Raw genomic sequence first — 20,658 nt, 5'->3', positions numbered from 1 at the left:
AATTGACAAGCACAAGATTAGTCGCAAACGAGCACAGAAAGAGGTGCTAAAACGTTTCTAACAAGCAAACGGAACAGGACGAGCTCAGGAAGAGTCGACAACTAACACAAGATGAGTCACTAATGAGCAAGAACAGTATGAGCACAGGAAAAGTAATTGACAAGCACAAAAAATTAGTCGCGAGCAAGCACAGAACGAGTTGCTGAAAAGAAAAAGGGTTGTTGACGAGCACAGGAAGAGTTTTTAACAAGCAAAAAAACAGTAGGAGTGCAGGCAGAGTTGCTAACCAACACAAGAAGCGTCGCAAAAAAGCATGAGTAGATGCACAAATGAGAACAAGAAGAGTCATTAACGAACACAAGATGAGTCGCTAATGAGTAAAGGAACAGTAAGAGCACTCAAAGGGTTGCTAACAAGCACAAGAAGAGTCTTTAACGGACAAGTGAGTCGCAAAAGAGTACAAGAAGAGTAAACTAATGAGCACAAAAAGAGTCACTAATGAGCAAAGGAACAGTGCAAACACAAGAAGAGTCATTAACGGACACATGAGTTGCTCACGAGTACAAGAAGAGTCACTGATGAGCACAAGAAGAGTCACTAAAGAACCCAAGATGAGTCGCTAATGAGTAAAGGAACAGTAAAAGCACAGAAAAAGTAATTGAAAAGCACAAGATTAGTTGCTAACAATAAACAGAAAGAGTTGATGAAAAGCACAGGAAGAGTTTTTAACAAGCAAAGGAACAGGAAGAGTCAATAACGAACACAAGAAGCGACGCAAACAAGCACAAGTAGAGTCACTAATGAGCACAAGAGTCATTAACAAACGCAAGATGAGTCGCTACTGAGTAAAGGAACAGTAAAAGCAGAGGAAGAGTCACTAACGAACACAAGAAGAGTTGTTAACGAACACCTGAGTAGCTGACGAGTACAAGAAGAGTCACTAACGAGCACAACGAGAGTTGTTAACAAACACATGAGTAGCTGACGAGTACAATAAAAGTCACTAATGAGTACAAGAAGAGATGCTAACGAACATCTGAGTAGCTGACGAGTACAAGAAGAGTCACTATCGAGCACAAGAAGAGTTGTTAACGAACACCTGAGTAGCTGACGAGTACAAGAAGAGTCACTATCGAGCACAAGAAGAGTTGTTAACGAACACCTGAGTAGCTAACGAGTAAAAGAAGAGTCACTAACATACACAAGAAGAGTTGTTTACGCTCACATGAGTAGCTGACGAGTACAAAAAGAGTCACAAATGAGCACAAGAAGAGTCGGCAATGAGTGAAGGAACAGTAAAATCAATGGAAGAGTCCATAACGAGCACAAGAAGAGTTATCGAACACATGAGTAGCTGACGAGTACAAGAAGAGTCACTAATGAGCACAAGAAGAGTCGTTAAAGAACACAAGATGGGTCGCTAATGAGCAAGGGAAAAGTTATTTGACAAGCACAAGATTAGTTGCTAGCACAGAAAGAGTTGCTAACAAGCAAAGGAACAGAACGAGAAGAGAAAAAGTTGCTCTCGCTAATGATGACAAGATGAGTCGTCTTTGAGCAAAGGAACAGTACATGCACAAAAAGAGTCACTAATGAACAAAGGAAGGGTACATGCACAAGATGAGTTGTTAATGAGCAAAGGAACAGAACAAGCACAAGATGTTGTTGTGGCTTGCGCTTCCCTTTGAGACACTTGTGATTAAGGGCTATAAAAATGAACTTTGATTGATTGATTGAGGATGAGTCACTAATGAGCACAAGAAACGTTGCCAATGAACACAAGAAGAGTTGCAAAGGAACAGTACGAACACAGGCCAGGTGCGTCAAGTGTGTTTATGTCTAGATCAAGACTAAACAAATCAGAATGAGACATGAAAGATAAACATGAACTTCTTGAAGCCAGAAGTAAGACTCACCACTAAACCGGGATAGCCTGGGAATCCTGAATCTCCCTGAACACACACACACACACACACACACGCACACACACACACACACACACACACACACACACACACACACACACACACACACACGTACACAGTCAGCAGAGTAAGTCCGCATTAAGTCCAAAGTTTTAGACTGTTGTGGTCTTCACCTTGATGCCATTGGGTCCTGCGGGTCCATATCCGTCCCTCCCATCCTGACCCTGAAAGAATTGCCATGTTTACGTCACATGACTGACAAGAACATTCTCATTGACGCACTCTAACTGCAGCCATCTCTTCTACATCACACATCAAAGAGAAGCTAAACTGCTAAAGCTAAGCTACGATGCCCCTTGTGCTTTGGAGGTTCTACACACTCACCGGCATCCCTCGCAGGCCCTGCGTTCCTGCAACACCCTGTGGTCCCGGATCTCCCGGTTGGCCCTAAGAGACAAACATGTCTCATTGGACGTTTTTGGTCAAACTTAAGACCTCTCACCTTCTGACCGATACCACCGCGGCGTCCCGTAGAGCCTGCTGTTCCAGGTGAGCCTGGCCCTCCCTGCAGGTGGTTGCAAGAACCTAGGTTACATCAACCATGACACGTTGACATGTTAGACGATGTGCTGACCTGTGGTCCAGGAAGTCCAGGGATTCCTCTTGGCCCAGGTTGACCTCTCACCCCTCTAGGGCCCTGCACACGCATCATGGAAGCATTAACATATTAGGAAGCCCTGCTGATCTCTGCTCTTGTCATTCACCTGTGGACCAGAAGCACCTGAACTTCCTCTGAGTCCTGGATCTCCGCGGGCTCCGGCAGTTCCCTGTTAGCGCATACACACACACACGTAGAATTGTCAGTGTTTATTGGCGGCAGAGCACAGAGACGTATGCTGCGATTCGTTCTCCCACCTTGACCCCAAGGGCACCTCGTCGTCCGTCCGGACCCTGCCAGCACACAGACATTGAAGGTGAGGTTGCAAACGAAAACATGGCTACCGTAAAGAAAAAAAAGAATCAACTCAATGATCTTACCGGGTTCCCGATGACGCCGACCTCACCGGGACGTCCGTCCTGCCCGGGTTGTCCCTGTGGATGTACGAGGTCACACATCAAGGCATGTAAAGTGACGATCATCTTAGCACGGCACCAAGGTTCTTACCGGCAAACCAGGGTTGCCAACGTCTCCTTTGGATCCTGGCAAGGTATTGTCGGCACCGGATTCTCCCTGTTGGACACGCCATGGTCACAGGTGCACATGGAAACCTTTAAGGGTGCAGTCAAACTCACCGGATCTCCTCTCAGTCCTCGCTGTCCTTGCAGCCCTGCTTCCCCCCGGATCCCTGGAATACCCTAAGGAACCAAATTGAAGGTGTCAGTCAAGCGGCAGGAGTTCAGAGGTCTACGTGCCTCAGGGGAATTCCATGCTAACAATGCAGGAAACACGCTAACCACGAAAATAATTCCAACCAACTAATCAGAAAACTGTATTCGTTCAATCTTTTTGTTTACCGGATTTCCTGGGTGTCCTCGCTCCCCTCGACTGCCGGCTTGTCCCGTCACGCCCTGCACACACGTACAACAACGTCCAAGTCATCCGAATCCTTGTCAGACTTTCCCTAGACAAAGCCTTACCTGCTCGCCGTTGACGCCGTCCAATCCGTTTTCTCCATCCTCGCCCTGCAATGGCGGACAGACACAGCTGAGTGAGTTGTCTCAATTTCCTTCTCAAGGACGCCATTGGTACTCACCCGGTTTCCTCGCAGGCCTCGGTAGCCCTGCGGACGCAAAGTAGAACGTGGTTAATGATGGCGTCCGTGCCTCGTCGTGCCACGCAACACACACAAGTACCTTTGGTCCTCTGAGTCCAGAGCAGCCCTGGACGCCCTGAGGTCCGCTGGGTCCGGGACGCCCCCGCTCTCCCTGAAACGCATCAACACACAGATGACTCTCAGGTGTGGCACATTTGTAAGAGCTGCCGTTAAGGAAGGAAGAGGGGGACTTACTGGGACGCCCTCTTCCCCTGGGAAGCCAGGGTAACCTTTTTGTCCGGACGGCCCCTAGAAGACAACAACCATCACATCATCCTCCGGCCGGCTGCTCATTTTAGGTATTGCTTCTACCTTTGACCCCGACAGACCCCGAGAGCCTCGAACGCCTTCGTGTCCCGAACACTTGCACATGACGTCGCAGCACTCTCTATTTGACACTGTGTCCTGTGGAGAAGAATCAGTAGCAAATAAATGTTTTCCTGCTGAAACGAGCAATAGATAGATAGATAGTACTTTATTGAGTCCTTCAGGAGAGTTCCCTCAGGAAAATTAAAATAGCATCTAGCTAACTAGTCAGTAGCCAGCGATAGCATTTAGTCACGAGTCAATAGGTTACGACAGCATTTAACGGACAAGTCGATAGCTTCTGATAGCATTTAGTTAACCATAGGTTAGGACAGCATTCAACTGACAAGTCAGTAGCTAGTGACAGCATTTAGCCAGTGATAGCATTTATTGGACAGGTTGAAAGCTTGCGATAGCATTTAAGTTACCAAGTCGAAAGGTTAAGACAGCATTTAATCGACAACTTTGTAGCTAGTGATAGCATTTAACCAACAATAGCATTTAGCGAGCGATAGCATTTAGCGGACAGGCCGGTAACTAGTAATAGGATTTAGTTAAGTCAATAGGTTACGACAGCAATTAACTGACGAGTTGGAAGATCGTGATAGAATTTAGCAAGCAATAGCATTTAGTGACAAGTCTGTAGCTTACAATAACATTTAGCTGGCAGGTCCGTACCTAGCGATAGCAATTAGTTTACAAGTTGATAGGTCACGACAGCATTGAGGTAATAAGTCAGGAGCTAGCGATAACATATAGGTTACAGGTCAGTAGCCAGCGATAGCATTTAGTGAGCGAAAGTGTTTACCCGATAGGTCAATAGCTAGTGTTAGCCTTGAGTTAACGAGTCAATAGGTTACGACAGCACTTAACTGACAAGTCGGTAGCTAGTGATAGCATTTAGTAAGTGATAACATTTAGCAGACACATCATAGCTAGCGATATCAATAAGTTAAAAAGTTGATGGGTTACGACAGTATTAAACTCACAAGTTGCTAGCTAGTGATAGCATTTAGTGAGCGATAGCAGTTAGCGGACAGGTCAGTAGCTTGGGATAGAAGTGAGTTAATAAGTCCATAGGTCACGACAGCATTTAATTGACAAGTCAGTTAAAAAGTTGATGGGTTACGACAGTATTAAACTGACAAGTTGGTAGCTAGGGATAGCATTTAATGAGCGATAGCAGTTAGCGGACAGGTCAGTAGCTAGGGATAGAATTGTGTTAAGAAGTCGATAGTTCACGACAGCATTCACCTGACAAGTCAGAAGCTTGTGATAGCATTTAGCGAGCAATAGCATTTAGCAGACAGGTTGGTAGCTAGTGATGGCATTTTTTAAAGAGGTCCATAGATTCCGACAACATTTTAGTGACAAGTCGGTAGCTAGTGATTGCATTTAGCGAGCGATAGCATTTAGCAGAGAGGTCGGTTTCTCGCTATAGTATTTAGCCAAGTTGATCTGTTATGACAGAATTCAACTGAAAAGTTGGTAGCTAGTGATAGCATTTAGCGGACAAGTAGGGAGCTAGTGATGGCATTTTGTTAAGAGGTCCATAGTTTCCGACAACATTTTAGTGACAAGTCGGTAGCTAGTGATTGCATTTAGCGAGCGATAGCATTTAGCCGAGAGGTCGGGTTCTCGCTATAGTATTTAGCTAAGTTGATCTGTTATGACAGAATTCAACTGAAAAGTTGGTAGCTAGTGATAGCATTTAGTGAGCGATAGCAGTTAGCGGACAGGTCAGTAGCTAGGGATAGAATTGTGTTAACAAGTCGATAGTTCACGACAGCATTCAACTGACAAGTCAGAAGCTTGTGATAGCATTTAGCGAGCAATAGCATTTAGCGGACAGGTTGGTAGCTAGTGATGACATTTTTTAAAGAGGTCCATAGTTTCCGACAACATTTTAGGGAAAAGTCGGTAGCTAGTGATTGCATTTAGCGGGCGATAGCATTTAGTCGAGAGGTCGGTTTCTCGCTATAGTATTTAGCTAAGTTGATCTGTTACGACAGAATTCATCTGAAAAGTTGGTAGCTAGTGATAGCATTTAGCGGACAAGTTGGTAGCTAGTGATGGCATTTTGTTAAGAGGTCCACAGTTTCCAACAACATTTTAGTGACAAGTCGGTAGCTAGTGATTGCATTTAGCGAGCGATAGCATTTAGCCGAGAGGTCGGTTTCTATCTATAGTATTTAGATAAGTTGATCTGTTACGACAGAATTTAACTGAAAAGGTGGTAGCTAGTGATAGCATTTAGTGAGCGATAGCAGTTAGCGGACAGGTCAGTAGCGAGGGATAGAATTGTGTTAACAAGTCGATAGTTCACGACAGCATTCAACTGACAAGTCAGAAGCTTGTGATAGCATTTAGCGAGCAATAGCATTTAGCGGACAGGTTGGTAGCTAGTGATGGCGCTTTGTTAAGAGGTCCGTAGTTTCCGACAACATTTTAGTGACAAGTCGGTAGCTAGTGATTGCATTTAGCGAGTGATAGCATTTAGCCGAGAGGTCGGTTTCTCGCTATAGTATTTAGGTAAGTTGATCTGTTACGACAGAATTCTACTGAAAAGTTGGTAGCTTGGGATAGACTTGAGTTAACAAGTTGATAGGTTACGACAGCATTTAACCGACAAGTCGGTAGCAAGTGTTAGCATTTAGCTGACAAGAAAAACGTACAATCTGTTTGAGGATTGTGCTGCCAACACTCTGCATTCCGATGTCGAGAGGAAGCTTGTAGCCAAACCCTCGGCCGAACTCCAACATCTGCAGCTGGGCGGCGTCTCGCGCCCCCTCGAGGGCCACCATCAGCAGTGCGCTGATACCTGCAAGAAGTCATTCATTCATTCATTCATTCAACTCCCCCAGCAGACCTTGACATGCGCCAAGTCCGCCAGAAAAGAAACAACGGCGCAAATTGAGAAGCGTCTCGGCAGAATTATGAGCAGTCCTATGGATATGATATTGTTACGTGTACAGAGGAAGTTAAAAGACAATCTTTATTGAGTAAAACTAACAGACAAACTTATATTTTTCTTTTCAAATGTTCTTGTAATGAGAGAATATTTTCGGTATATTATATGGAATTTTTACCTGACATATTTCAACTGTCATCCGCAGTCTTCTTCAGAAGGGTCACCTGACGACTATGACGTGTTGCCTATCACCTGTTCTTATAGTTCTCATACCGATTGATGTTTTTTTGGGCCACTCCTTAGTTCGATCGCCTCCTTAATCCATTGTTTGAATTTGTTACTTTCTGTCCAGAGGATTTTGGCGTAGTCCTAGTCAATAATGTGGTTATTTACAAAACCCAAAACCAGTGAATTTGGCATGTTGTGTAAATCGTAAATAAAAACAGAATACCATGATTTGCAAATCCTTTTCAACTTACATTCAATTGAATAGACTGCAAAGACAATATACTTTACATTCAAACTGGAAAACATTGTTATTTTTATTAGATTGGAGTTTGATGCCTGCAAAATGTTTTAAAAAAGCTGGCACAATTGGCATAAAAAAACTGAGAAAGTTGAGGAATGCTCGTCAAACACTTAATTAGAACATCCCACAGGTGTGCAGGCTAATTGGGAACAGGTGGGTGCCATGATTGGGTATAAAAGCAGCTTTTCTACACAGATAGCTCATCAAAGTCTTGTAAGTGTTTTGGCAGAACTATGAGTCAAATTTGCTCAACAGCAGATTGAGATGAAGTGCAGTGACTCAGTCATTCACAAACAAGGATGGGGTGAGGGTCACCACTTTGTGAAAAAAATGCGTGAGCATTGTCGAACAGTTTAAGAACAACATTTCTCAACGAGCTACTGCAAGGAATTTAGGGATTTCACCATCTACGGTCTGTGATATCATCGAAAGGTTCCGAGAATCTGGAGAAATCACTGTAAGTAAGCAGCAAGGCTGAAAACCAACATTGAATGCCCGTGACCTTCGATCCCCTCAGGCGGTACTGCATCAAAAAGCGACATCAGTGTGTAAAAGATATCACCACATGGGCTCAGGAACACTTCAGAAAACCACTATCAGTAACTACAGTTGGTCGCTACATCCACTGTATAAATGCAAGTTAAAACTCTACCATGCAAAGCGAAAACCATTTGTCAACAACACCCGGAAACGCCGCCGGCTTCGCTGGGCCAGAGCTCATCTAAGATGGACTGATGCAAAGTGGAAAAGTTTTCTGTGGTCTGACAAGTCCACATTTTAAAAAAATTCGGAAACTGTGGACGAAACAAAGAGGAAAAGAACCACCTGGATTGTTCTTGGCACAAGGTTGAAAAGCCAGCATCTGTGATGGTATGGGGGTGTATTAGTGTCAAAGGCATGGGTAACTTACACATCTGTGAAGGCACCAGTAATGCTGAAACGTACGTTCAGGTTTTGGAGCAACATATGTTGTCATCAAAGCAACGTTATCATGGACGCCCCTGTTTATTTCAGCAAGACAATGCCAATAACAACAGCGTGGTTTCCCAGTAAAAGAGTGTGGGTACTAGACTGGCCTGCCTGTAGTCCAGACCTGTCTCCAATTGAACAAGTGTGGCACATTATGAAGCCTAAAATACCAGAACGGAGACCCTGGACTGTTGAACAACTTAAGCTGTTCATTAAGCAAAAATGGGGTAAAATTCCACCTGAAAAGCTTCAAAAATTGGTTGCTTCAGTTACCAAACATTTACTGAGTGTTGTTAAAAGGAAAGGCCATGTAACACAGTGGGAAAAATGCCCCTGTGCCAACTTTTTTGCAATGTGTCGCTGCCATTAAATTATAAGTTAATGGCTATTTGCAAAAAAATATATGTTTCTTAGTTCGAACACTAAATATCTTGCCTTGATTCAATAGAAAATAAGTTGAAAAGGATTTGCAAATCATTGTATTCTATTTTTATTTACAATTTACACATCTTCACTGGTTTTGGGTTTTGTATTTTGCAATGATCTGATACGGCTGATTTTAATATTTCCTGTAGGATTTTTGTTTTAGGCTTTGTGTAAACCTTCTAGTTTTCTGATGTTCTTTCTTCCTTATGTTGAATGTCCTCCCTGTTTCTCCAAAGTATGATTTTTTTGGCATGATTTACACAGGATTTCGTAAATTACAGTGGGACATTTTAAGCTCCAACACGACATATACCTGCTAGGTAAGGATGGGCCAAATGGTCAAAAATCTATAACATTTCTATATAAATTGCAGCCTCCTGCGATACTGATATATACCACAATATGTTATTTGGTGTATATACAAATGGTAGTCGAACCATTTCAACCATTTACTGTTAATACCTGGTTACATTAGCTTTGGGCAATACGACAAATTTAGGTATTGATCCAATACCAAGTAGGTTCAGGGCTAAAATTGTTTATAACAATGCTAATGGCGGTGTAAAAATGTTTTGAAGCCCAACGCGTCAGAATCATATAACTTGGTACCTGACACATGCTAACTGTTAGCATGTTAACTTTTTTCCTCGCAAATTTTTCATGCATACATTTCATAGTAATATGACTTGGTACTTGACACCCGCTAACTATTAGCATGTTTTGGGTTTTTTTTTGCCAATTTTGCATGCATACACTTTATAGTTATACAGCATGGTACTTGACACATGCTAACTGTTATCATGCTAACTTTTTCTTTGGTAATTTTACATGCATACGCTTGGTAGTCATATGACTTGGTATTTGACATATGCTAACTGTTAGCATGTGAACTTCTTTTAGCTAATTTTGCATGCGTACGCTTAATAATCATATAACTTGGAACTTGACACATGCTAACTGTTCGCATCCTAACTTCTATTGAGGTAATTGTGCATGCATACACTTCATGGTTATAAAACTTGGCACATTGTACAAAACGGGTTATTTTTGACACAGTCTAGCTGTTAACATGCTAACGTTAGCTTGCGCATTTCAGTATCAGCGTCAAGTTCTCTTAAACTTTTATGTTGTAGTTTTTTTGTGTATTGTTCTAATCCAGGATGTTTTTTATTTTGTCTTTAGAATGTGTCGCGGGCCAATAAAAAACAAGCTGCGGGCTTTGAAAAACCCTTTTCTACACAGATAGCTTGTCAAAGTCTTGTAAGCGTTTTGACAGAACTATAAGTCAATTTGCTCAACAGCAGATTGAGATGAAGTGCAGTGACTACGCTGTAGCATGATTATGTCTTTAGAGTCTTCAGTGACGCTAACTTGCATGTTTATGGAAAGAACCTACACAAGAAAGACGTTCATCAAGAGCCAAAATTCAAACCCATATCCTCCTAGTCCTAACGTCAAAACCTTTCCACTTCAAAAGAGGACTTGAAAGAGTTTTTACCAGACTTTCGCAGCTGCTCTGCCTCGTCCTCCAGTTTCAGCACGTCTTCATCAAGTCCGTCTGAGAAGATCACTAGAACCTGAAGGATCCCGATGGACAGGGCAATATGAGGCAATGAGAACCGGGAAGATCAACCAAAGTTTACGTGACTAACCTTCACGCCGCCTCTGGAATCTGCCTTAAATTTCTCGCCGAAGGACCTCAGCATGGCGGCGTTGAGCCGCGTGGGAACGTTCAAATTTAAAGTCATAACCTTTGTCACTATGTCATCGCTGGAGTCGTACGGTTTGAATTTGAAGTCGTACAGGAGACGTCCGTCAGGTGCCACCACTCTGTAAGCCATTTTGGTGTCGATTGGGGCAGTGCCGGTGCAACACAGGCCGGGGACCATGGACAGGTAATGCACAATCTCTGGCAGGAAGGTCCTGAGCTTGGCATGGCCGCTGACCAACATCTCTCCAGGAAGGCCCTTTCTTTGAGAGATGTCAAAGCCCATTGCAATGTCGATGCTGCAGTCTGAAAGAGAGGAAGCACAATTTGACTTCGGTGCTCCAAAAGAACAAAGAAAACCTCTCGATTTACCTGAAGGATCTTTGGAATCTTTGGATTTGCAGATTGTGCTGACCACCTTTTGTTTGATGTTTTCCAAACTATTGAAGTTCTCCACTGTGAAAAGTCTTTCTGTGTTGTTGGTGATCTGCAAGAGCTCCAGTCTGTGGTAGTTACCAACGCCAATGGCGAACACCTCAACGCCTAGAGCCCTGAGACGGTCCGCGGCGTCCTGCACCTCATCCTGGGATTCGCCGTCAGTGATCAAGACCAAATTTTGGGAAACACCGGCCGACTTTCGGCAACCCTGTGAGGCCTCAAAATGACCCCTAACGGCATCCAGTGCCCGTCCAATCATGGTCCCGCCACCACGCTGGTTCATGTCCATGATGACTTTGGTGACTGACTCATACGTGTAGAACTGATTCAGGTAGAACTCATGCTGGAAAATGTCACTGAACTGGGCCAGGCCAACGCGTACCAAATCCTCGCTGACTTTAAAGCTGGATACGAGTTCTGCTGTGAATTTCTTCATGATGGTGTAGTCCTGTGAGTCGATGCTGCCGGACTGGTCAATCAGGAAGACCAGGTCGGCTTTTTGTTTCTCGCAGGCTGTAGAAGAAAAACAGCGAATCATTCTTAAACCAGCTAAATGTCCGAATGCCAGCTAACTTTCAACAGAGACGCAATGATTACTTTGATCAGTCGAGATAAACTGTTGCATCTAAACTGCCACAATGTGTAGAAAAGTGTGCTAAGAAGATGATAACGTTGGTGTCACCCACCTGGCTTTGTGGAGTTGCAGAGAACTTGTGTGATGTTCTTGTGCAAAGTTTCCAGGGCAGCGAAATTGTCCACATAGAACACTCGGCTTAAGTCTTGACCAGCCATGATCTCCAGCTGGTTCCTGATGGCGCCTTCCACCCCAATACTAAAGACGTTAATTTTTTTTTCACGAAGTGCCATAGACGGCTCTTCCAGATTGTTGCTGTCTGTAGCGTCGCCATCTGTGATCACCATGAGAATCTGAGGAACGCCGAGGGCTGCCCGGCCGCCGTGCTCGGCGTTGAAGAAAGTCAAGGAATATTTCAAAGCCTTGCCGGTGTAGGTGTCTCCATTTGGGGACTTCAGAGCTAAAATTGCTTGAAGAACATCTCGTTTAGACTCATACTGGTTGAGAGTAAACACAGACTTGGGGTCCGAGGAGAAGAGAATGACTCCGAAGCGAGTCAGGTCTTTGCCAACTGTGGTTTTGTTCACCATTGATGACATGAACTTCTGCATGCTTCTGAACTTGTCCGATGTGATGCTGGTGGAGCCGTCCACCAGGAAGATAATGTCAGCCTTCTCTGTCTTTTTGCATTCTAGTGGAAGAAACAAAGACAAAATGTTTAAATTTTACTCAAACACTAAGGCAACATTGTTTGTTAACAAGGGAAAAAGACCTCTCTCTGGCTCGCAGATCTCCATAGCCACTTGGTTCTCCAGGTCCTTCAGAGCATCAAAGTCCCTCCCAGCGTAGACCCGGTCTGACGATCCACTGATCTCCAGAAGCTGGGTGGTGTTGGCATCCACCACCCCAATGGCGTAGACCACCACACCTTTGCGCCTCAAGGCGGCGGCAGAAACTTTGACATCATCTTGAGCCTCGCCATCTGTCACCACCACCATCCTCTGCCTCACGCTGGGACGCCCCCCTTGGGGAGCGTCAAAGTACTGCGATAACGCTGCGATAGCTTCGCCTGTGTGTGTACCTCCTCCGATCTGCCGCATGCCATCGATGGCTCTCAACATTTGGTCCTTGGTGAAGTGGCGGTTGAGGGGGAACTCCAGTTGCTGGACGGTGCTGAACTGCATGACGCCAACGTGAACGTCATTCTGTCCGATATTGGACTTACCGATGACAGATTTCATGAAGTCTTTCATTTTCTCGTAGTCTTGTGGATAAATGCTCCCAGAACTGTCAATCAAGAACAGGAGGTCTCCAGGTATGTCTTTGCAAACTGGAGACACACACAGCACATTTTGGTTGTTACATTCCTTGCAGACGAAGAATAACAGAGCACAGTCAAGGTTCTGAACTGTTAACTAAACACATTCCAACAAACACTCGCACGCTCAAATGAAATGTTTGGAAGTGTTTGCAACGTTCAGTGTGACGTCTTTGATGCTGGAATATAAGCTTTTTAAAGCAATTGAAGAAAATAAAACAGCTGATTTTACTGTCAATGGTTAAAGGAAGTTTGGACTTAACTCGGAGACAGAGAAAGACAGGATGGGTTGGAGCACTTATAAAATGGATTGGGGCTATTAAGTGCACTTCTTGAGCAGTCGTGGCCCCAAAATGATTTGGGACTATCTATTTGTACACGAAAAAAGTAACTGGACTCAAAAAAGTAATTGACGCGGCTTTCGAATGGACGCGTAACGGCAGCCTAATGTCTACGCTGCAGAAAGTCTCCATGCTTTGCCGTCCGTCAACACCCACTGACAGCTTCTGTGACGGCACTGACTTTGAATGAATGAATAAATGAAATACGTTTATTTCGGTCATATAATCAACTATCAACCATTTTGTGTGACCAGATTAGAAGTACAGATTAGATATGTTTAACAATCATACACATTTACACAAAAAAAGAAAATAAAAGAAAAAGAATGACCGAAAAAAGAATAGGCTGAAGCCAAAGCTTATATTTGCCTATTCTATACATTCACTGAAAATTAGATTGCCTGGAACATCAACGTTAAAAATAAATCAATGGGATGAAAGTAATTGTTACTATATTTTATAATTTTCAATTATTTCACCGATCAAGGTTTTCTTAAACCTTAAAGGGGAACATTATCACCAGACCTATGTAAGCGTCAATATATACCTTGATGGTGTACAAAAAAGACCATATATTTTTTTAACTGATTTCCGAACTATAAATGGGTGAATTTTGGCGAATTAAACGCCTTTCTGTTTATCGGTCTGGGGGCGATGACGTCAGAACGTGACGTCGCCGAGGTAATACAGCCGCCATTTTCATTTCAACACATTGTAAACATTGGGTCTCAGCTCTGTTATATTCCGTTTTTTCGACTATTTTTTGGAACCTTAGAGACATCATGCCTCGTCGGTGTGTTGTCGGAGGGTGTAACAACACTAACAGGGAGGGATTCAAGTTGCACCACTGGCCCGAAGATGCGAAAGTGTCTGCCGCCAGACCCCCATTGAATGTACAGGAGTGTCTCCACGTTTTACCGGCGATGACAGACATGGCACAGAGATGTATGGATAACCTGCAGATGCATTTGCAATGATAAAGTCAACAAAATCACAAAGGTGAGTTTTGTTGATGTTGACTTATGTGCTAATCAGACATATTTGGTCGCAGCGTGACTGACAGCTAATCGATGCTAACATGCTACGCTAATCGACGCTAACATGCTATTTACCGGCGGTGCTAAAGCAGACATGGCATAGAGATGTATGGATAACCTGCAGATGCATTTGCAACGATCGTCAACGAAATCACAAAAGTGAGTTTTGTTGATGTTGACTGCCAGCTAATCCATGCTACGCTAATCGATGCTAACATGCCATTTACCGGCGGTGCTAAAGCAAACATGGCACAGAGATGTATGGATAACCTGCAGATGCATTTGCAACTATATTACGTTTCCTTCCACCCACATTTAATGCGAAAAAAAAACTTACCAATCGACGGATTTAAGTTGCTCCTGTGTCACAAGATGCGAAAGTCCTGATCGTTTGGTCTGCACATTTTACCGGCGATGCTAACGCAGCTATTCGGCCATGCTATGGCTATGAATAGCGTCAATAGCTATTCGCTCAATAGCTTCTGTTTCTTCTTCAATACTTTCATACTCCAACCATCTGTTTCAATACATGCGTAATCTGTTGAATCGCTTAAGCCGCTGAAATCCGAGTCTGAATCAAAGCTAATGTCGCTATATCTTGCTGTGGTATTCCCATTGTTTGTTTATATTGGCAGCCCTGTATGACGTCACAGGGATATGGATAGTGGTTTCGAAGATAGCGAAAATAAGGCACTTTAAAGCTTTATTTAGGGATATTCCGAGACCGGTAAAATCTTGAAAAAAACGTAAAAAAATACAACAAGCCACTGGGAACTGATTTGTATTGTTTTTAACCCTTTTGAAATTGCGATAATGTTCCCCTTTCACAAAGAACTACATGTTTTCAGCTCATCACTGAACTTGTTCCACCATTTAACTCCTAAAATTGAAATACATTTGTATTTTGTATTCGTTCTTACTTTACCTATTTGACACATTGACTACAACAGAAATGTATTTTGACGCGGCCGTTCAGCAACCGTTAAGCATCTCGTGGAAATCAGAGGCAACAGACTTGTAGGTCAAATTAGCCAAAGCACTCCAAATAGGAAAATTTTCCCACATAAGGTCCCGAAGTGTTCCATAACAGACTTGCCCTAAAAGTCCTGGTGCTCCAAAGGGTTCTAAATGTACCCAGAGAGTTCGAGGCAGGGACAGGAGCTCTTTTGGTTGCATACCGTAGGTTTTGGTAAACCCCATTTATCAATGCAACCAATACGGTTGTTTTGAGACATTCCCAGACTTCTTCAGCACTTAAATGGGTTCAATTTGGACCTCATAGATACTTAAGAAAACTGGACTGGGGTTAGGGTTTGGGAAAAACATCATTACCTTTAAAGTCTAATATGAAGAAAGGATGAGGAGAAGATCTTACCGTTTGTGGAGCAGATGTCGGTGATGATGTCGTCTTTGATGGGGTTCAGAGCATCGAAATTGTTGACAAAGAATGTCCTCTTGGGTTCGCCGGATATTTCGCGCAGCTCATCCATCTCAGCGTTCTTCACTCCGATGGCATAAATGGTGATGCCCTGCGCTCGTAGCTTCTCTGCAGGCACCTTCACATCGTCCGAAGATTTCCCATCGGTGATGACCACCAGATATTCCGGCACTTTCTGACCACGAGTGGCCATCGCCCGATCAAACTGTGGGGCCATGAATTGTAGCGCTCTTCCTGTTTCAGTCCCACCTCCCACCTGCAAGATTGCCTCAACGGCCTTCTCCAGGCTTTTGGCGTCCTTGTAGGCCGTCAGATCAAATTCCAGATTTGGTCTGTCGGCGTACTTGGCGACGCCCATGCGGACATGCTGCGGCCCAATACGAAAAGTATTTAGGAACTCGATGATGAACTTCTTCATGTCGTAAAAGTCAGTGGGAAAAATGCTTCCGGAGTGGTCGATCAAGAAAAAGATGTCGGCTTCGTCTGTTTGCAAGCAGCCTGAAAAAAACAAAACAGAAATATGAAAAATTGTCTTATTTCTCGAAAGGAGACAAGCAATGCAAACCTTCTTTGATGCTGCTTCTTCTCATATTAACGGTGACGGCTTGGCGCAGAATGTTATGGCAGACAACCTTCTGCAGCTGTTGCTCCAGCGACTTGAGTTTGGCGAAGCTGTTCACGGTAAACATGTGCTTGTTGGGGGGGTGCGACGCCATCTTTACCAGCTGGGCATGGTTTGCGTTTTTGACTCCGACCGTGTAGATGGTGACACCGGCCCTGCGGAGGTTAGCAGCAGCGTTGCTCACATCATCTTGGGATTTACCATCAGTGATCACCACCGCCACCTGCTGGACGCCCTTGTCTTTCCTGCTCCCTCTTTTCTGGGTGAACACATGCTCCCGTGTGAAATTGAGGGCGGCGCCGGTGTTTGTGCCGCCACCGTGATAGGGCAGGATTTTGAGGAAACTCAGCGTCTCGTTTTTGTCCCTGAAGGTGTCGAGATAGACAGGCGCAAACGCTTTGTCGCTGAACATCACGATGCCCACTCGCACTTTGGACGGACCCACGTCCAGGCCTCTCACGACCGAGTGCAGGAAGGTGCGTACCAGCTGGAAGTTTGTGGTTCCGATGCTTCCTGATTCATCGATTATAAACACGACGTCTGCCACTTTGGCTCCTTTGCATTCTGAGGAGGAAAGTGCATGACATGTGAGTGGTTTTGAAAAAGATGGACGCTACACCATCTGTTCCAGATAACTGCTCACAACCTTTTCATTCAATGAAAACTGGCTGGCAACTTGCACCGCTAATCGCCAGTTGCCAGCTGACGCTCCAATTACTAGTTGACAACTAGTGCTCTAATTGTTAGCTGGCAGCTTGCGCTGGTAATGGCTGGATGGCAGCTAGCACCCTAATCAGTAGCTGGTCACTAGCGCTGCTAATCGCTAGATGGCAACTACCACACTAATTGCTAGCAGGCAATTACCACTCTAATTGCTAGTTGATAACTCGTGCCTTAATCGTTAACTGGCAATTGGCATGCTAAATGCTAGCTGACAATTAGCACCCTGATTGTTAGCTTGCAATTAGAGCGCTGATTACTAGCTATCTTAAATGCTAACATGAATATCCCAATATAATCATGTTTTTATTGTAAACCTGCAAAGCACAGTGTCGAAGGCCATTGCCATTTAAAGTAGTGTGTGTTGGATCAAGGTTAATGTGTATTTTAAAACATCTAAATCTATAGAAACAAGTGCAGGGGGAATATAAAAATGATGTTCAAAAACTTCTAATCAAATATTCCACAAACCCCCTGCAGTACCTTGGCAGACCCTTTAGGGCCACGGACCACCTTTTGAAGTCCACTGATCTCAACGGCACATTTTAGAGTGAAAATGTCGGATGTCAGATTGCTCGACACAAACTAGCTAAGAAAAAAAATAATGATTCCTTTTACCTCCGGTAGGAGTGATCTCCTGCTCTTCGCTTTCAAAAATTGTCTTCAGAGCGGGAACAGCGTTGCCGATGGACTGGTACGCGTAGGGACTTGTGGCTACGACGCGCATTTGCTGCATGGACGCTCCAATGCCGAGCGCCACCACAGTCACGCCTTCCGCCTTGATTAAGCGAGACTGCTTGTAGATGGAGTCGTCCGAGTCTTTCCCACTCAAAACAACCAAGAACTGTCGGAAGTCTTGGTCTGCCCGGCTTCCCGCCTCGCTGGTGAAGAAGTGCGAGCTGGCGTACTCCAAGGCGGCGCCTAGATTGCGGGGCTCGTTGGGCTGCAATCTGCGCTGGCGGAAGCGCCTGACGGCGGCGCTGGTGTCCTCTTTTGTTTCGTAAGTGTTGAGGGAGAATTCCACTTTGGTATCTTGGCTGTACTGAGCCAAGCCGAGGCGGTGAGCTGAGATTCCGAACTTAAGTTGGTTGACCAGTCGCACCAGAACACTTCTGACCTGCTGGAACTCAGCTTGGCTCACACCGCTGTCAACTAGGAAGAAAATGTCTGCAAACTTTTCTGACAAGGCTGGAAAACAAGAAGAGAACTGAGATCAAAACTTTGACACTCAAACCTTGATTATAATTTTCACCTTCTTATTCTGGAGGCCTAAGTTAATGTTATTATGCTATTACCTCCCCAGAGGTGGGTAGTAATGTGCTACATTTACTTAAGTAACTTTTTAAGTGAATTGCACTTGTCAGTGTAGTTTTAAGGCAACATACTTTTCGGTTTTACCTCTGTATTTTCGGGATAAAGACATTAGGTTTCATTCAAATCGCTACATTTATTCATAATCTATTTATTACTGCTTGCAAGGAGTATTAATTTGGCTTGTTAGAGATTTTTATGCCAGTGGGCATGGTCACATAACTCTGATTCACCAATCAAAGTAAGCACTAGTGATGTTTGAGTCCAGAGCCTGGCAGTCATGTGACCACACTTGAAGTACATACAGTAAAAAGTGACATGATATCAGATGAGGCGGGATATTTCTTCAATATTTACTTACAAAATATGAAAAAGAACATATCGTGCGCTGTCATCTGTGTAGGTAGGTGTGTGAATCTTTGGGCATCTAACGATTCAATCAGATTCCGATTCCTGGGGTGACGATTCGATTAAAACCGATTTTCCCAATCTATATCTTGGTATAATACTTGTAATGAAAGTTTTCAAAACATATTACAGGTTAGAACATGCTCCTTCTGGTTGCATGAGGATTGGCCTGTATTATTATTAGAAAAAATATAAATATATATTTTTGTTAGTTGATGTTTGAAAATGATGAATTGATGTAGAATCAAGATGAATAAGAATTGCGATTCAGATGTGAATCGATTTTTTGTGCATCCCTAACGGTGATGGTCTAACAACGTCTATAAAAATTGGTTCATGTCTACACACACAAAAAAAATGATAAGTTTATTGTTTTTTTTAAACTGTTTTTGAAAATTATGAATCGACATAAGGTATAAATAAGAATTGTGATTCAGCTGTGAATCGACTTTTTTGTGCAGCCCCAGTCGGTAGTTACAATATGTGTACATTTTAGCCTACAGGAGTTCCTCTTCCAACATGTTGTGGTAAGTTGCAGATGTGTTTTATGTTTTAGCTCCTAACCCTCTAACATTAATCCTGACTGCAAAATGAAAAACACACCAACGATGGTTGTAATAAAATTACCATTATAATATAGCTACTAAATAAATCAGAAGTTACTCACCAGTTACTCGGTACTTAAGTTCACTGAATACTTACTCAAGTAATTTTTGGGCTGACTACTTTTGACTATTACTTGAGTCTTCTCACTCTAAAGTAACGGTACTCTTACATGAGTACAAATTTGGCAGCTTTACCCATCTCCTCGCCGCCCCCGCAAAAATGCAGCCTTGTCCAAGCATTTTGTATTTTTAACAGCTAAACATGGAAACATTCCAACTGCCCTCCCGTCTGAAATTTACTGCTGTTCTGCAGGAGCAAGAATTCCCGCTTGAAGAAAAAAAGAGCATCTTCAAACAGGCATCATATTTCCCGCAATAAAGATGCAGAAACATTACCGAATGTTTCGCCCTCCCACAAAATTCCATCTCTTAGTTGTGTGTTTTGGCTCACCACGCAAACCCTTCGAGCTTGTTTCTGCTTTGCATTGTTGCAAAATGTAGCAGAAGCATCGCAGACTAACTAAAAGGTCAGCTAAAGATTGAGAGTCAGATCATTTCTAGATTCATTTCATGCACTACAGTAGGAAGACCGACTTCTCTTACAGTTTTGACTCTGAGGAGGCTTCACTCACCTTGCCTCTGGTTGCCCATGGAGATGCACATGGTTTGCAGCAGACCCTCAGTCAGCCTCTGAAGGGCCTGGAAGCTATCGATGAAGAAGCGGAAATTGTCAGAAGGTCGGTTGGCGATGGACTCCAGCTCTGCGCGGTTGGCTTCTCCAACTCCGATACCAAAAACAATGACTCCGTGCTGCCTCAGGCGCTGAGCAGGTACTAACACGTCGTCGGTGGAGTCTCCGTCCGTGATAACGACGGCAATCTGAGGCACCCGCTGGCTAGCTCGGCTACCGGCGCTTTCTGTGAAGTACTGCGTCAGGAGAAAGTCGATGGCCTTGCCGGTCTCCGTGCCCCCCATCCGATACGGGAACTTGTCCAATTCGGCCAGCAGGGATTTCTTGTCCATGTAATCTTTTAACAGGAACTCCTGGTAAGTTTCATCGCTATACTGCGCCAAACCCACCTGGACCTTGTTTGGGCCGATGTCAAGACCAGAGACCACGCTTCGGAGAAAACCTCGGATCTCCTGAAAGTTTTCAGGGCCAATGCTTGAAGAACCGTCCACCAGGAAGACAATGTCGGCCACGGTGGCTCCTGCACATTCTGGAGAAGAGAGAGAAGAACCTCAGCATCAGGATGAA

The 20,658-nt window shown here is 44.0% G+C and overlaps 1 protein-coding gene across 3 annotated transcripts in view; it reads right to left on the bottom strand.

Moving 5' to 3' along the window:
- Window positions 1-20,658, bottom strand: part of col6a4a (collagen, type VI, alpha 4a) — a 68,818-nt gene that overhangs the window by 14,913 nt on the left and 33,247 nt on the right. For all 3 annotated transcript variants that reach the window (XM_061881773.1, XM_061881771.1, XM_061881772.1), the window contains 26 exons: window positions 20,033-20,620; window positions 17,695-18,264; window positions 16,300-16,920; window positions 15,672-16,232; window positions 12,373-12,930; window positions 11,713-12,291; window positions 10,961-11,539; window positions 10,533-10,894; window positions 10,379-10,457; window positions 6,721-6,866; window positions 4,052-4,144; window positions 3,935-3,988; window positions 3,780-3,851; window positions 3,680-3,706; window positions 3,564-3,608; window positions 3,441-3,494; window positions 3,219-3,281; window positions 3,091-3,156; window positions 2,964-3,017; window positions 2,841-2,876; window positions 2,690-2,752; window positions 2,560-2,622; window positions 2,428-2,490; window positions 2,310-2,372; window positions 2,099-2,149; window positions 1,917-1,952 (listed from right to left, as the gene is read on the bottom strand). In XM_061881773.1, the coding sequence (XP_061737757.1) occupies window positions 1,917-1,952; window positions 2,099-2,149; window positions 2,310-2,372; window positions 2,428-2,490; window positions 2,560-2,622; window positions 2,690-2,752; window positions 2,841-2,876; window positions 2,964-3,017; window positions 3,091-3,156; window positions 3,219-3,281; window positions 3,441-3,494; window positions 3,564-3,608; window positions 3,680-3,706; window positions 3,780-3,851; window positions 3,935-3,988; window positions 4,052-4,144; window positions 6,721-6,866; window positions 10,379-10,457; window positions 10,533-10,894; window positions 10,961-11,539; window positions 11,713-12,291; window positions 12,373-12,930; window positions 15,672-16,232; window positions 16,300-16,920; window positions 17,695-18,264; window positions 20,033-20,620 (5,546 nt within the window). The remainder of the gene's footprint in view (window positions 1-1,916; window positions 1,953-2,098; window positions 2,150-2,309; window positions 2,373-2,427; window positions 2,491-2,559; window positions 2,623-2,689; window positions 2,753-2,840; window positions 2,877-2,963; window positions 3,018-3,090; window positions 3,157-3,218; window positions 3,282-3,440; window positions 3,495-3,563; window positions 3,609-3,679; window positions 3,707-3,779; window positions 3,852-3,934; window positions 3,989-4,051; window positions 4,145-6,720; window positions 6,867-10,378; window positions 10,458-10,532; window positions 10,895-10,960; window positions 11,540-11,712; window positions 12,292-12,372; window positions 12,931-15,671; window positions 16,233-16,299; window positions 16,921-17,694; window positions 18,265-20,032; window positions 20,621-20,658) is intronic.

This window comes from Nerophis ophidion, linkage group LG21 (genome assembly GCF_033978795.1).
Source record: "Nerophis ophidion isolate RoL-2023_Sa linkage group LG21, RoL_Noph_v1.0, whole genome shotgun sequence".
Classification (NCBI taxonomy): Eukaryota; Metazoa; Chordata; class Actinopteri; order Syngnathiformes; family Syngnathidae; genus Nerophis; species Nerophis ophidion.
The sequence above is the reverse complement of the archived record's forward strand: the minus strand, read 5'-3'. Positions and strand labels throughout refer to the sequence as shown.